This window comes from Hippocampus zosterae, chromosome 13, assembly GCF_025434085.1.
Source record: "Hippocampus zosterae strain Florida chromosome 13, ASM2543408v3, whole genome shotgun sequence".
In the NCBI taxonomy this organism is placed as follows: Eukaryota; Metazoa; Chordata; class Actinopteri; order Syngnathiformes; family Syngnathidae; genus Hippocampus; species Hippocampus zosterae.
In genome coordinates this window covers 5,926,552-5,941,687 of record NC_067463.1, presented here as the reverse complement: position 1 = coordinate 5,941,687, position 15,136 = coordinate 5,926,552, and the positions used below count along the sequence as shown (strand labels likewise).

The following is a 15,136-nucleotide window of genomic DNA, read 5'->3' as shown; positions in this document are numbered from 1 at the left end:
TGTGAGATTACAATTTTTTGTTTGTTCCCCCATGTTTTGCCATTCAGCGCGTTTGCAGAATATGAAAAATGGTTAACACACCTCAAAATGTGTTTTTTGTCCCCTATTTTGTTCTGTAGCTATATTATTCAAAACATTTAAAATCACCCACCTTTTTTTTCCTTGAATTTTTTTATTTTATTTTTTGTAATTTATTACTTCTTACTGTTGTGTTCATGTTCAGTTTTTCTCAGGTTATAATTTTATTCTGTTAACCTTTTTTTACGTCGTCTTCAGAAATGTGGTAAAATTTTGAATTTTTTTCTCTTAATTTCAACTGAAATCTGAAAATTCCAACTTTTTTGGCTTGCAATATTTCATATGTATTCCCGTAACCGAGGCCACGCACTGAAACTGACCGTGCTGCCGGCAGGTGGTGCTGAAGGGCGAGCGCGGGCGGGGACGAAGCGGCGAGATGGCGGTGGACGACATCTCCCTCGCAAAAGGCTCCTGCACGGACGATCGCGACCCGACGAGTATTTGAAGCGGCGGCTCGAGGTGAAAAAAAAAGACGGAAAGTGAAAACAATTCAAAGATCATCTCAATGAGCTGTGACTCTCGGTCGGACTCCTCTTCGCACTTGGCGCCCCCTTGCGTCCAGAACAATGAACAGCAGCACAGTGTGCTCCTCGAAATACAAAGACTAAACTCGGCGTCCAGTCTCATATGACCTGGAAGCCCGCGCCTGTGTGGTTGCCAAGGTAATGGCCGCCTACAACCGCTGCCTGTTTAGTCGCCTTGCGCAATTGATGCAGTCGTACCAGTGGTGACCACTGGGGGGTCGTTTTCTGGTTCATCCGATCGGATCAAAATTGCAATGGAATATCAGGTCCGCCGTATGAAATCAATTTAGAAACAAGTTGACTTCAGTTTTTATTCAACAACAAAATGTTGCAAAAACAAGGTTTATATGTTGCCGGAACAAAATTGAGATTCATGTGCGGGGGGGCAGGGATAACGAAATATTACTGAAAATAAATCTGGTGTGAGACAAAGTAAGATTGCATAAAAAAAATGTAAGGGAATTTTGCTGGATTTTCCTGGGAAAGGAGCTGCAGTATCGTGAGAATGACAAATCCATTTACAGGCAAAAAGTTGCGATCTTGATGAAACTTGACATTTTATTTGAGGATAAAGGAATTGGAGGAAAAATATTTGCAAAAAGCTGTAACATTACCATCCAAGAAAAACAAATGTAAAATCTCAAGAACAGTTTTAATTTATTTTGGATTTTTTTTTTTGAGAAATAAAACTTTACATCACGAGAATACAATTGGAATATTGTGACAAAAGTTAACATTGCCCAAGTAGAATTAGAAATAGCATCATGTTAGATATTATCGCAGTTTATTTGTCCCAATCTGTTCATACTTTCCTCGTTGTAAAATGGACTTTTCCCAACCAAGTTTTATTCGGGTAAAATTGCCCCCGCCAACCCCCCATAACTGCTTGAGAATTCAATCCGTGACTTTGATTCTCGTCTTATTGTGCTTTTCTCTTAAACCGTGCAGCTCTTCTCATACTCGCTGGTCGCGGCATTTCATGCAAAGAGCTCCAAGCTTTACAGTGTATTTCCCCAAGCGCCATATTTTTGTCCATCGCAATGTTATGTGATCGGTCGATTGATTGATAGCGTTTGCCATACTGTACAACCGTTTGTGTGCTTTAGACAACCCGTAAATTCACTCGGGGGGGTCATTGAACACTGTGCACGCAGCCTAAACTGTACATTGTTGAAGTGCTTTCTCAACACTCCCCCTTTGAAGATGAAGGGCACTGGATGATTTTTTTTCTTTTAATGTTACGTCATATGCATGTTCACCATATTCAAAATCAGCGCAGAGCCGATTGTAAATAAAACGTGTTTTTGAGTGACAGACAGTTTGGATGTGATTTACTCCCCGCCGTCGCCACCAATCTAAAGCGACGCTTCACCGAGCGGCGTCGCGCAATAACTGATGGGGCGGGGCGGGCACGTCTGCTGCCATTTCAAGTGCCAATCCGATGTGCTAGCGGTGCTGAAACATGGAGGTATGGCTAATATCTCATCATATAATTCCGACGCTTAGATGGCCACGCTGTTCTCGACGTTCTTTGGATCCAGGTAAGTGTAAGGGATTTCCAACGTTTTGTTCCTGTCGTTGATTGTGATGGACAACTTGTCAAGCTCGGCTTTGTAATCCTTTTGCAGCTGGCGGGGGATCTCCTCTGTGAAATGGTCCTCTGGGTAATGTCCGAGGGGGACCTGTTGACACAACCGATGCTGGTTTAATGAATGTATGACAGTTCCATAACCAAATCATTCGCTTTTGATTTGAGACACTGGACCACTTATCTACTGTCAGGCAGAAACTCGGGGGTGCGTGTGAGTCTTGCCAACCAGTCATGTACTTTGTGGAATATGTCCCACCCCCCCTACTTCCCCCAAGCCCCACTCCCACCCGAGGTTAAAAAGTAACGACATGATTAATGACCCGAGAACTTGAGGCTTGGTACGGCGCATCCAGGTGAGCAGACAAACGCCATCTGCGACAGGACACACAGATCACCGCTGCTCAGTCACCACGCACGGCAACTGAGGTCTACCAAAGGCGGTACCATGGCCGTCAACCATAACCGCACCCCATCTTAGGCCCCCGGATGAGAAGGATACGTCGTGCCTCAGGTGGACGACTTTAATGTAACTCTGAATCTTTTTCTGAAGTGAGGCAATGATGTCGACGGATGGAGAGGTGTCATGAACGTGCTATCCGTTGCGGTGGATAAGAGTTACAGGTAGAGCTACGTTCCTCCCCTCACCCGCGGTGACTACTTTTGGCTTGCGTCTTCCCGGAGGACAACAAATCTTGTTTTGTCAGATCAAGTTTGGTCTACTTACAAAGTCAGAGGACTGCCTGCTGAGCAACCAGGTGACGGCCATTCCCTGAGCGGTCACGCTGATAACTGGCAACGTCTGCAACATTGTGGCCTCGCTGGTTGTCCCCTTTTTGGTTGGGGGAGGACGCTGCAGGGTCGGGGAGCAGTTGGGTATCCAGCCACCGTAGTCAAACTGCAATGGGGGTTTGCAAAGTGAGTCGTTTTACACCTTTTTAGACCAGGAGGAATGCCGGGGTTTCTCACCTGTCCGCTGTTTACAGCCGCATGCTGGCACGAGCTCGTAAACATCACCATGGTTGTGAATTTGATCACTTCTGACACAGTGGTAAAACTCTGAGGGATACCTGTGGGGGGGGAAAAGGCGTCACCGCGAAATGACATTCTTTGCAAAAAACAAAAACAAAAAAAAACGTGCAATCGGGGAGTAGCGTGAAGCGGTGCGTGATCACCTGATTGTGGCTGGGACAGGAATCCGTGTTCGAAAATGTCCCCGATGTAAGTCTGCAGTTCCGAGTCTCGCTGTACCTCGTCGTCACTTTTGTAGTAGTACTCGATCACTCCTTGCACAAATCTTTTGAGAGACAAATTGTATCGTTTGTGCACGCATTCTGCAAAACACTTCATAGGTAATGAGAACATTAATTTCTATACTCAAATCTAGGTCCTCAAAAATGTGATCGGTTCTTCGGTCACCGGTCCTCGGTCCGTTTTGGACCGGGCCGTTCAAAGGCGGACGTGTGAGCTGTGAGCAAAATTCACTCCATCAGACGTGACGTGGGAAACGTGCGCGACTCTTAGTCAATCGGAGTCCTCCTTTTAACCTTGGTAGGAAAGCTGAAATCGACCGAACCCGCCAATAAACAGAAGAGGCAGTAAACGGAGCGACGCGAATAAATTGACACGTACGTCGAAACCCGCAGCTGCCCTAGCAGCCATGACCTTCGAAGATGAAGCTATTGTGACAAGAGGTTTGCGCGGCCCGCCCACGTAAACATTAGCAGTTTAGTCGCTAGTAACTAGCCGGCAGGCAGCCACCGGAAATGAGCGGCAAGCAATGGTGTCATCTTTGGCAATTAGCAATGATGCTAACGCCGCATGAAGAATCGGAACTTCAAAAATGATTGTTGACATTATAAGCCGTATTTATTTTTGCTAATCGGTCCGTTTCTTAATCGTTCGCCGTTTTACTTTATTTCATTCTACATTTGTTGTGCCGTAGAATAACACTGTTTAAAGGAATGAACGTTCACAAAATGTTTAATTAATCGATTATCTTTGCTGTCAGTAGGCCTGCTATAAAATTGGCCATTTAAAAGCAATGAAAGCAAAAATTTAAAAAAAAAAAGATTTCTGGTCTGCGGACAGCATGTATTTGTCTCAAGCGCACTGATGTCGAGACCGGTATGGTATTATTTTTCTTGAGCAAAATGGCTAGCATACTTAAACATGATGTTCCAAATTTGGAGTCCGTCATCCCTGTAGTAGAAGTTTGGCAAGTCCTGCATGTCGCGATCAGCAATGTCCTCGGGGATGCAGAGAGATCTGTAGGTGATCGAGGACTGTGATCTTGCCAATATTTTCAGCAAACTCTCTCCCCCAGAAGCCGCAATCTGGGGAACAGTCCGATACGTGACATAAATGGAGCGTCTTCAACGTCATCTTGAAAACAAAGGTTAACTTTTACCAGAGTGAAGCTTCCTTTAGGTCCGATGAGTGCATCCCGAGCTTGTTCGTTGATCTGCAGAGTGTAGCGAGTGTGGGGTACGAGGAGCTAAAACGGGATGACCATGAAAGGAAAAACTGATCCAATCCGGATGTCTTGAGCAATAACAACACTCGGTTGGAATCCAGATTGGGTGAACTCCAGTTACCTTGTATAGGGGATGCACCATGGGCAGGTTGCGCAAGAGTGACATCGCAAAAACCTCAGCCAAAAGGTGAGTGCGCAGCAGGTGCGCGTTGAGCTGGTGCTGCGTGAAATCAGCACTTCGCACAAAAATCTTTGCCGTCAGCCAGTCGTACGGAGAGTCAGTCGGAAGGAAGATGGGGTTGTCCTCAGCCGGAGTCTGCTTGAGCTGTGGGAGGGAGGATGGACATTTTGACTCGCGTTTGGTCGTCCGTGCAAAAGCAAGCAACCTGTATTGCTGTTGCTCAAACGTGTATCATACCTATCCTCTCCTGCAATTATTTTGCGAGAGCGGCTGCTTTTACAGCGACTCCTATACTTTTTGTTCTTCTACTTTTCTTCCTTTCATAACTTTGCTGCTGTAAATTGGGAATGTCTCCATTGTGAGGCAAATAAAAGTTTTTTTATTCTGTGCGATTCGTCTGTGCTGTATGTTACGTACAGCACATTTGACAATAAAGTTGTATTCAATTCAATAATATATATATATATATATATAGAGAGAGATATTTATTTTTCACTGATGAAGGGTTCGGTGAATGTGCATATTAACTGGTTGGGTTCGGTACCTCTAAGAAGGTTCAGAACCACTGAGTCAAAGAGACTGAGCTGTGATCGGAGGTGAGCCGGACTACGTTCAGTACTTCCTGCAAAACCTCTCGACCTCACTTTTTTTTTTTTTTTAATCTTAAAGTACATTGGCATAAAGTAATGTCACCTGAATGGCAATAGGCATCAGCTTATCATCGGGCCTTTTGTGAAACAGGACGAAGGGTGCCATCAAGTACTGCTGAGTCCCTTGGACCGTGTTCGCCTGCAGTCCGTCCAGGTGTTTGTAGTCACACAGGTATATGTTGCCTCGCTGTTTGAGGGCCAAAAAATGATTTTGGAGCGTAGCTCGTAGATGGGCTACTGCATAAAGTACAATGCCGAGATCTTGTGCCTTTGACAAAACGGTCCTTTCATCTTCAAATCGAAAATCAAAGAATATGCTGAGGACACCGCGACAAACTCTTTACCTTCAACTCCTTGGATAAGTTTGAGCCATCGGGGATGAAGACCATGTCGTCAGTCACGGGGAAGTTGCCGGGCAGAGTTTTACAACGTCGAATCAAGGTGGGATGGGGGCCGTTTAGGTACTGGTAGGCAAAAAAATCATCCTCCTTCCAGTGTTGCTGAACATAATCTGGGAACAAGTTTTCCGTCACCATACAAGAAGGCCCAAGAATTTCAGCTTCCAGCTGGATCATTTAGGACTCTTAAATGTGTGCAACGTCTACAGTGAAAAAGCAACTTGATTTGACTAAATTAGTTGCTGGATTAAAAAAAACAAAAAAAACAAAGCTCTTTTTCAGCAGGGAAAACCTGTCAAGTACCTGATAAGGGTGTGTCTTTGTTGCGGAACACGTCATTGATATCGTCGAGACTTGTCCAATTTTCATGGTTGTCGGTCAAACCCTTTAGCTGAAGCTCAGCCACCCTTGCGGAAACAAAACAAGCAGCTTTTTCATCACACATAAATAGCGCTGTTCAGTTTAAAGTCTTTATTGACAATTAAACTACATAAAGGAGACCTCATTTCAGAACAAAGAAATAACGGCAGCGTCAACCATCATCCGTCCCACCAAATCGTTCGGTTTCGGAGGGCCCTTACGCTGTCGTCGATGTGAATGCAAATTCCGTGGCCTTGGTAAAGGAGAACTGGACCTCATCCGGGAGGGTCATCGGACCGTCTGCCTTGATGGAGTAGGGCAAACCTTGGGCATAAAGATCCCAGCTGTTGGGCGGTTTAAAGGTTAACGTCGCCTTTTCGAGTCTGCTTTAAATGTCACAAGGCCATGTTGGAGGAATTCTCCGTGAACGCTCACCCGTAGTCTACACTTCGCCGACTTAGCTCCTGCTCCCTTGCGTATTGGCCGAGAGGGTGGCTTTCGTCAAAGATTCTCAGAGCTAGCAAAAAAAAAAAAAAAAGAATACATAAGAACAATTGTCAGGAGGATTATTTTGCAGGTACAGTATTAAAAAGATGATGGCAAACAAGCACGTGAATGAACCAACCTTTGCCTTCTCTGAAGCGGTGAGTCTCGCCGTCACTGATCCAGCAGTAGATGGGAAAGGTGTAGATGTCATTCTCGGGTGATTTGATTTCCACCTTGTCGGGGAACCAAGCGTCGCCGGGCAAAATAAAAAATTGCCGCTTGTCGAGTTCGATCAGAAGCAGACGTCCGAGGGAGTTTGGGCAGGAAACAGTGTAAGTGGTTACCTAGAAAATGTGTTTGAAAAGATTAGGTGCACCATTATGTTTAAGGGAAAACTCCTTTTGTGTTAGCACCGTTCCAGAGGAGTACTTGGCAACTGCAGAAAAACGACCTGAATATGGCAAGTTACAACTAAGATAGCAGCAGAAATGAGGGTGTTAGCGTGAGGCACATCATGGGGAAACAGGGGCTCGAACAAACTGACGGCTAGCAGCTCCACTTGCTACATGCTAGCTAGTGACAAAGTGCCAACCACTACTGACAAGCCCCAGTGGACAACTTTATGTGACCAGATGCGGTTTTAACAATAGGCCTAGATCTTCTGGTTGTGTGGGAGGTTTTTGGTAGACCAGATCTGACCTCGACCAGGGTACAGAAAACCGAGTCCTTTATAAGAATCAGAATTTCTGTCCCCTACCGCTGCCAAAGTGGCCCGCTGTTGCCAAAGCGGTATGACAGCAGATGTGTTAGTAAGACACCTCAGGACGGTTCCAAATTCTGAAGAAAAAAAATGCACAATTTGTCTCTTTTGGAGACAGCTTGGTTAAACAAACATGAGTTGATTAAGATGGTGCTTAAAGAAAGACAGCAAGGCAACCACAATTTTCAGAAGGGTGTTGTCTCATACCGAAAGCTGGGAGGGACAAAACAAAACACGGGAGGGACAATTTCACCTCCAAGAATGAACCAGGATAACATGCATACTATATCATGAGCACTCAACCAAAACGAAGCGTGTGCTGAAGAGCAAATATGATTCAGCAGGAAAACCGATGTGTCACATCGGTGTGTTTTCCTGGTCACATCGGATGTGATGGTTATCAATATTTGTATTTATTTATTTACGTATCCTATGTTTATAGTTTAGGGTCTTCGACACTTAACGTCAAGGCAACCGTGCTCTTTTTGCCAATCTAGAATTGAAATATGAAGCCGCAGTAAAAAAAAAAAAAACCAACAACCTACTTTTAAGAATAAAGTAAACCGTTGAAGAAATGGTATGAAGAGACTTGTGCTTTTATTTATTTTTGGTGAAACATCTAAACCGTCCATACATCTTTTCTAGTTGCACTGATAATGCAGGATTTGTGAGGCGCTCGATTGCCAATAAACCCACTTTTGAGCATTTACTTGGGAACTTTTAGGAGTTAGTTCAACATAGTGATCTGTTTTTTTTTTTGTTTTTTTTGGCCCCCCTACTTACCGCTCCTCTGAATATCACCAAAGACCTCAGCCACGTGCGGTTACTCTCACCATCTGTGCCCACCAGTTTAATGTGCACAGGATTCACGGTGGTGGCGTGAACTCGATTGCCGGTGTAGACGGTCACCTCATAATCCACCATTGTTATTACGGAATGATGAAAAAGTCGAATAAGGGTAAAACGGTTCTTTTTCCGACCGGGTACAATCGGCCACAGCAGATTTTTATATACCTGCTCCGTATGCCAAAAAAATGTGGGAGGTACCTGCGGCAGGCTGTTTGTAAGGAATGTCAGACGTGTATGAGCAGTGGTCGAGTCGGGTTTGCGACCATTGATTTCTCATTAAAATGTGGTTTGCACGCAAATGTAGTAAGAAGTCCCACAGTCGTATCACAACGCTGAGCTGTGTTCTTTTTTCAGGTGCTTTCTACTTTCCTGCGCAACTGTTCGATTAAGGCAGACTAAGGGCAAATACAAAACGCCTTTCGTTCGAAATAGGTTTTATTAAATGACTTCAAAAAATAATGTAACGTAAAATGCAACGGATTATTACTGTGGTCAACCACGCCTCCACTCGCAAAAATCAAACCAACCGCCACCGCGATTGTTATTACTGTGCATTACATTACGGTATTTTACCGCTCGCAAACGAAATTAGCCACGTTCAAAATAAAAGTTCTCCAACTAATGCAACGTCACAAAATAACTTCTCAGCGATCAGGCAATGTTGAGTTCACCAACGAAGAATGAAAACTGTCTCAGAGTAGCTTGAAGAAACATTCTGAGGTTGTGACGGAAACCAGCGTTCTGTATTAACGCTACATGATTAAATTTTACTGGATTAAAACAAACAAACATTAAACATTAATTTTCGTTATCCTGGAACCAGACCATGTCTGGGGCATACTTGGCCACCCAAGGTCTTCAACCAAAGTATTATCATTAAGATCTGATGTTACATTTAAAAAGAAAAGGCCTCTGAAATCAGCATTTTAAAAAACGTTATTTGCTACGCTTTTATTTTGAAGGTGCTCGCTAGCTGCAGATTACCGTAATGCAGATAATCCATTATGGTGGATTATTTAACTATCTATCTATGCAGTAAAACAATCGCCATATGCATTCTTTCCCAAATGGATCAACAGCTTGAGTCACACCAGAGGGGATGTTAAAATCACGAGTTTGATGGCCATCAGTTTGACGAGCCCTCTAGCCAGGATTCAAAACTGTGAGCCGTTCACGCAGACAAGGTGTGCCGTCGCCAAAGTCATTCGGCTTCCCTGCCAAAAAAACTATGAGGTTATCCAACAACAACAGCATAATTAAAAAGCAATTTTTTCCCACGTTTTATTGCTGGCGGTGCCAACTTGCTGTCATGACAGCAGTTACTTGCTGCTCTCAGCTAGCTAAAAACGGCCCCCAAAAAATTGTCGTCTGTGCAGCTGGGTCCAATCATTTATATTGATGCAATTAAAAAAAAAAACAACAACTTGAAAATGTTGACAGTTTTTGCCAATTACATATTAAAACCTGTAGGACGTTCACCTTTATAAGGTGTGCAGTGGACCAAAAAGAGAGCGTCATCCAAGAATGGCGTTTCTCAACTTTTAGTGCTGGAGTTTTCGACATGGCAGGAGTTACTTGCTGATCTGGTATTGCAAGATTGATTCATGTTTTGTCGTAAACAGTTTCATCCCCTTTAGGGCCATTTGACCGCACACCAGGTCGTCTTTCTTCTTGGTGTTGAGCTATTTGGTCAGGTGAGAAAACAGGAATCAAACCGAAGTGCATGTTTTGGGTGGGTGCGGTCTGTGCATGGAAAGGGGCCAATTTCTTAAATTTAAACAGTTTTTTCCCCTTCCATTTTAAAAGGCAATGCAGCGCAACCAGGACAAACCCTCGTCTTTCACGTGATGCTCAGGTGATGCAACTTCAAGGTTTCCATAGTACACAGATACACATCTTCTCTTTAACACTCAATTCCTGTTGAAATTAGAAGCGAATGCGATGACGTCAACGGCCCCCAACACTATGTTGCAGTTTAAAAGTGAAAAGCAGAAGTTTGTTGCGTCCTCTCTTGCCTTGCGTTGTGTTTTCCCGGATGGCTTTTCTCTTTTCCAATCATTTGGACATGCCACTATTACAGCATTTTTTAATAGTAGCTCTGTCTTTGCACAATTTGATGATCGGTATTGCCGCATGGTTGCGCACTTTATTGCATAATTATTTCTTAATAACTGTACTTTGTGTTTTTGACATAGTACTGGACTCGAATGACACCACACACTGGTGAATCGTGTGCTCTAACAGATGTACTTGGCCAATAAAGATGATTCTGTTTTGGGGTTTTTTTTTCAGCCAAGTCTGTCAAGTGGAAAACACGTCAAAGACATTTTCCTACTCCAATCATTGTACTCTGCAACTACTTTCCTCTACTCCCGCAAGAGTGAAGAGATGGCCCGGTGTCCAACGACCAGAACCAAAGACCCGCCCCTCAACTACTGGTGGGTCTTCTGAATCACTCTTGGCTTGACTTATCACATTTCAACTTATCACCAGTTTGCCTTGGGAGACCCGATAAGGGGCATATACAACAGGATCCCCTTGGATCATTCTGACATTCCAAAGCATCCACATCATTCAGCTAGTGATTCACTGATTGTTGATAAGAATAAGAAAACCTCACAATGGAGAAATTCCCCATTTGCAGCAGCCAAAGTTATGGGAGGAGGAAAATAGAAGAACAAAAAGTATAGGAGCTGATATAAAGGACTCGATTTTTATTTCTCAGCCACCCCCTAGCTCAAGTTTCTCGATGTACAATAATCATCCATGAGAACGATTCAAATATGAGGTTTTTATGTGACCTCGGAGGCTCATTTTCCCCCTCAAAATATTTTGGTAACTCAGAACTATATCATTCGAAACAAGCAACCCCACTGTGGCTTTTTAATTTTCAGAGCCAAGCTACATGCATAAAAATGCTATGAAGATGGATCCATTTTTTTAATCATGATGGTATCAGAAAAAAAACAAAAACACCAAGAATATGTACTGTACATAGTCTCTCCCGAGTGATTCAGCTGCTAGTGTCAGATCTGAGGCGAAGGGACAGTGAGGAGTCCAGTGGGCTTCAGCTTGTTGATTCCTCCATCTAGGATGCAAACCCTCGGGAAGTTCACCTTGACGAGGTGTGCAGCAAACTGGGAGGAAACACAACCATGCAACATTTAAGAAAACCAAATAAAACAGAAAACAAGGACCGGGGATCGTCTCCAAATTGTCTGCCTGTGCGCTTAAAAAAAAAATATATATATATATATATATATATATATATATATATATATTTTTTTTTTTAATATACAGTATATTTTTTATATATACATATTTTTTGGGGGGCGGCGGACTTACCGCAGAAGCGCTTTTCATGGCGTGGCCGATGATGACGACAACCCGTCCTCTGTTGTTCTGGAGGGCTCCCGTTGTTGGACATTGCAGCACCTCATCCTCGGTGCCGAACGCCGTGCTGAAGGGAACGTTGATGCTCCCGGACATGTGGCCTCTGCTGAAGCTGGTTGCCGTGAGGTTAAAGAGCATAAATTTCCCCAGTGTGGGACGAATAAAGGATATCTTATCTTAACCATTATTTGGAATTTGATGAGACTACAGTATAAGGGAAAACAAATGTAATCCAATAATCCGAAAGAAATGTCAAAACTGGGAATCTAAACCTATCGTGAAAAAAAAAAAATCAAAATAGACTAACTGTATTAATTTTACAAGTCTGATTCGATGAGATTAAAAAAACCATTGATAAATGCTGTTGTTCCAGCTTGTGCACAACATTTCTTGATGATGAAAGCTGAGGAAATTTAAAGGAAGCAAATTTCACATCCACCCTGGTCAGGATACTCCTCTGCACTGCGAATGTCAACAGCAATAATTCTTGGCCTGCTGGCTTTGCTGCGGTTATTTGCGGCATATGACATCTCACAGAGGTCGATGAAGTCCTCTGCCGAGATGCGAGGGGACACTTCAGCTTTCAGCTCGAGCAGCACGAGAGGCTCACGAGACTGCAAAGAAAATCGGATTACTCGAATACCTCATTTTCTGTCATGTGTTTGTTTTAACGCTGGCTACCACTGGAGGCGCTACGTATGACCCACAGACACAAAAGAAAGCATGTCCAGAAAACGTACCTTTGTTTGCACTGTAAACAAAACCTGGATGGCACAAAATTTCTTGAAGTTCAACGAAAAGAAGACAGAGGTGATATTGTTTGGCCCCAGTGGACCTTGTACATTCCATCCTGTAGACTTGGGCCCCCTGTCTCCTTATCTGAAATCAACGGTCTCAAACTTGGGACTTAAACTGGACAGTGATTTCAAACTCGATCGGCAAATTGGTGCCGTTGTTAAATCCAGCTTCTTTCACCTTAGACAGCTGGCCAAAATAAAACCTTTCCTCTCACATGAACACTTTGAGACAGTAATTCATGCCTTTGTCACATCCCGGCTCGATTACTGCAACGCCCTGTACTTTGGAGTCAGCCAGTCCTCCATCAAGCGCCTTCAGCTGGTACAGAATGCCGCTGCTCGCCTCTTGACTGGTACTCGTAAGAGGGAGCATATAACTCCTACTTTGGCATCCCTTCACTGGCTCCCCATTCATTTTAGAATTATTTTTAAGATCCTCCTCTTTGTTTTCAAATCTCTGAATAATCTCGCGCCACCTTACCTCTCTGAGATCATACGCCCCTACACCCCTGCCCGGCGCCTCAGGTCTGTGGACCAGTCTTTGCTAGACGTACCAAGAACTAAACTGAGGCTCAGAGGGGATCGAGCCTTTTCTGTTGCTGGTCCATCTCTCTGGAATGACCTCCCACTGAACATTCGGCAAGCCTCCTCGCTGCCCATGTTTAAAGCCCTCCTCAAAACTCACTTGTATTCTTTGGCGTTTGACTTAGCATGACTTAGATTTGCTCTTGATTTTACTGCTTGGTGCTTTCTACCGCCTTATTACTTATTACTTATTACTGATTCGTCTTACTGTTTATTGTATATGTTAAATCGCTCCATGTACAGCACTTTGTATGCAGCGATAGCTGTTTGAAAGTGCTCTATAAATACTGTTGACTTGACTTGTTGTTGACTTGACTGTGCATTGAAAATGAACAACGGATCGAAGAAACAAGAGCAGTCAAATATTTTTTTATACCCAGCACAAATCTAGCGCAAAATACCGTTAACTATGTGAATGGGCACAGTTTTCTTTCTTGTATTTTTTGTAGAGGGGCGCAGTTAGAATGGGGTGTGCGCGCCGTTGTGGGTGTGAACACAACCACCTTGTTTGCCAGCCAACGGCAGCAGTGCCCCTCATTCCCTTTAAGCGCAGAGGGACACGCCGATTTGCTGGCATCCGTGCAGGAGATCGACTTTTACTCAAATGTGAGGACATATACTCACGAGGTCTGTCTTGGGAAAATCTTGATCATCAGACGAGTAGTGCGTTGTGGTTTTTCCAAGGCCGTTGTCACCGGAGACCTTTGGTGGTTGCGCATGCTGTCTGTATGTTGCACTTTTTGGTGTCCAGAAGAAGTAGTTGATGGATTCACGGACGCAGCGTTCAATGTCAATTTCTGGTAGGGAGGAGGGGGGGTTAAAAAAACTAATTGAACCAACACGCTGTAAATTGTCTATGCTAACTAGATTGCAAGTCCTCAAAACATGTCAAAGCACCACCTTAAAAAAACAAAAAGACAAAAGAAACGAGAGCCATAAAATGTTTCTCCTTGGTCGAGGTAATGTAGTGACAACTCAAAGTATCTTTTTTTTTTTGTTAGTCAAGCACTCTAGAAGGTACAATAAAACGGGTCAGTGACTTCAGCGATGCCCCTCATCGGTTTGAGCTTTATTTTGGAATCTGGTGTCCACTAACTGATAAGCTGTCCATTGTCGTAACCGCTGTCCCTGAAAGGGTCAAAGTTGTTTCTTTTTTTTTTTTTTGGGGACGACACTACGTCATTGTCGTTCGACAACAGTAGCCGTGGTTTGTTGTTCACTGTCAAATCGACAAGCCGGAGACCATTAAGTTCACTGCCCAACTCCTCTGTCAGAGACGGGATACTAATGTTCCGTGAAAGCCAATGCTGCCGCATCATCAATAAACAACCTCGACGTGCCGCTGCGAATCAATGAAGTCCCTAAACAGGGGAGACTTATGGTTAGCTCACACAAGGCTCTGCGCCAAACAAAATGAGATTGATTGACCAAAGGCGTCAGGCGGTGATTGATCGCATCCTCGCAGGCACAACGCTAATCTTCAGCTTTTTTTTCCCTCCTCATGAAAGGTTATCATTAACAGTGACGCGATCGCATTATCGAATAAAGGTGCTTCCTGAAAATAAGTAGACATGATTCATCTGTGAATTGAGCTTCATTGCATTGAGTGCAGTTTTCGAAAATGTAACAAGGTGACCTATTTTTGTAACCTGGGATAGCTTCCAGACTTTGGATTGGATCCTTTTTGGCGTTGTCGGCAGGATCACTGGAGAATACATTCAGAAATGGCTTGTTGTTTTGTTAGAAAAACTGTGAAAGGAGAGGAAGAGTCTCCTAAGGAGGATTGCGTTTCCGGATGGGAAAGCAATGAGTTTAGGGAAATGGGGAAACTCCTTAGACCAGGGGTGTCCAAACTTTTGCCAAGGGGGACAGATTTTATGTGGTAAAATGTTGGGGGGCCGACCTTGGCTGACATTCTTTACATTGAACAACAATATTGTTCAACAAATTTTAGTAAGCCAGTCTGTTTCACATTTCCATTTTTATTTTAATTTCAACAATCTTAAGAATT

At 43.7% G+C, this 15,136-nt stretch overlaps 3 protein-coding genes across 10 annotated transcripts in view; 1 reads left to right on the top strand and 2 right to left on the bottom strand.

Annotated features, from left to right (window-relative positions):
* The window catches only part of npnta (nephronectin a), a 38,232-nt gene extending 36,769 nt beyond the window's left edge, over nucleotides 1-1,463 (top strand). For all 6 annotated transcript variants that reach the window (XM_052084479.1, XM_052084477.1, XM_052084476.1 and 3 more), the window contains one exon: nucleotides 413-1,463. In XM_052084479.1, the coding sequence (XP_051940439.1) occupies nucleotides 413-523 (111 nt within the window). In that variant the 3' untranslated portion in view covers nucleotides 524-1,463. The remainder of the gene's footprint in view (nucleotides 1-412) is intronic.
* A 268-nt stretch (nucleotides 1,464-1,731) lies between these two features.
* Nucleotides 1,732-8,590, bottom strand: LOC127613438 (arachidonate 12-lipoxygenase, 12R-type-like). The gene is made up of 14 exons (XM_052084469.1): nucleotides 8,285-8,590; nucleotides 6,881-7,085; nucleotides 6,691-6,772; nucleotides 6,477-6,599; nucleotides 6,199-6,302; nucleotides 5,842-6,008; nucleotides 5,541-5,684; nucleotides 4,788-4,991; nucleotides 4,601-4,687; nucleotides 4,357-4,526; nucleotides 3,366-3,487; nucleotides 3,160-3,260; nucleotides 2,918-3,088; nucleotides 1,732-2,284 (listed from the first exon to the last, which is right to left on the bottom strand). The coding sequence occupies exons 1-14, from the start codon at nucleotides 8,423-8,425 to the stop codon at nucleotides 2,105-2,107; spliced, it is 2,001 nt and encodes a 666-aa protein (XP_051940429.1). The 5' UTR covers nucleotides 8,426-8,590; the 3' UTR covers nucleotides 1,732-2,104.
* Nucleotides 8,591-11,049: 2,459 nt separating this feature from the next.
* The window catches only part of tbck (TBC1 domain containing kinase), a 29,197-nt gene continuing 25,110 nt past the window's right edge, over nucleotides 11,050-15,136 (bottom strand). For all 3 annotated transcript variants that reach the window (XM_052084465.1, XM_052084463.1, XM_052084464.1), the window contains 4 exons: nucleotides 13,750-13,922; nucleotides 12,197-12,357; nucleotides 11,696-11,855; nucleotides 11,050-11,487 (listed from right to left, as the gene is read on the bottom strand). In XM_052084465.1, the coding sequence (XP_051940425.1) occupies nucleotides 11,377-11,487; nucleotides 11,696-11,855; nucleotides 12,197-12,357; nucleotides 13,750-13,922 (605 nt within the window). In that variant the 3' untranslated portion in view covers nucleotides 11,050-11,376. The remainder of the gene's footprint in view (nucleotides 11,488-11,695; nucleotides 11,856-12,196; nucleotides 12,358-13,749; nucleotides 13,923-15,136) is intronic.

Coding starts and splice junctions, on each gene's coding strand:
- LOC127613438 (XM_052084469.1), bottom strand. CDS start 8,425: ATGGTGGATTATGAGGTGACCGTCTACACCGGCAATCGAGTTCACGCC. Junction 6,773..6,880: donor CCGCTTCAGAGAAGGCAAAG/GTTGGTTCATTC, acceptor TTTTTTTGCTAG/CTCTGAGAATCTTTGACGAA. Junction 6,600..6,690: donor CGGCGAAGTGTAGACTACGG/GTGAGCGTTCAC, acceptor ACCGCCCAACAG/CTGGGATCTTTATGCCCAAG.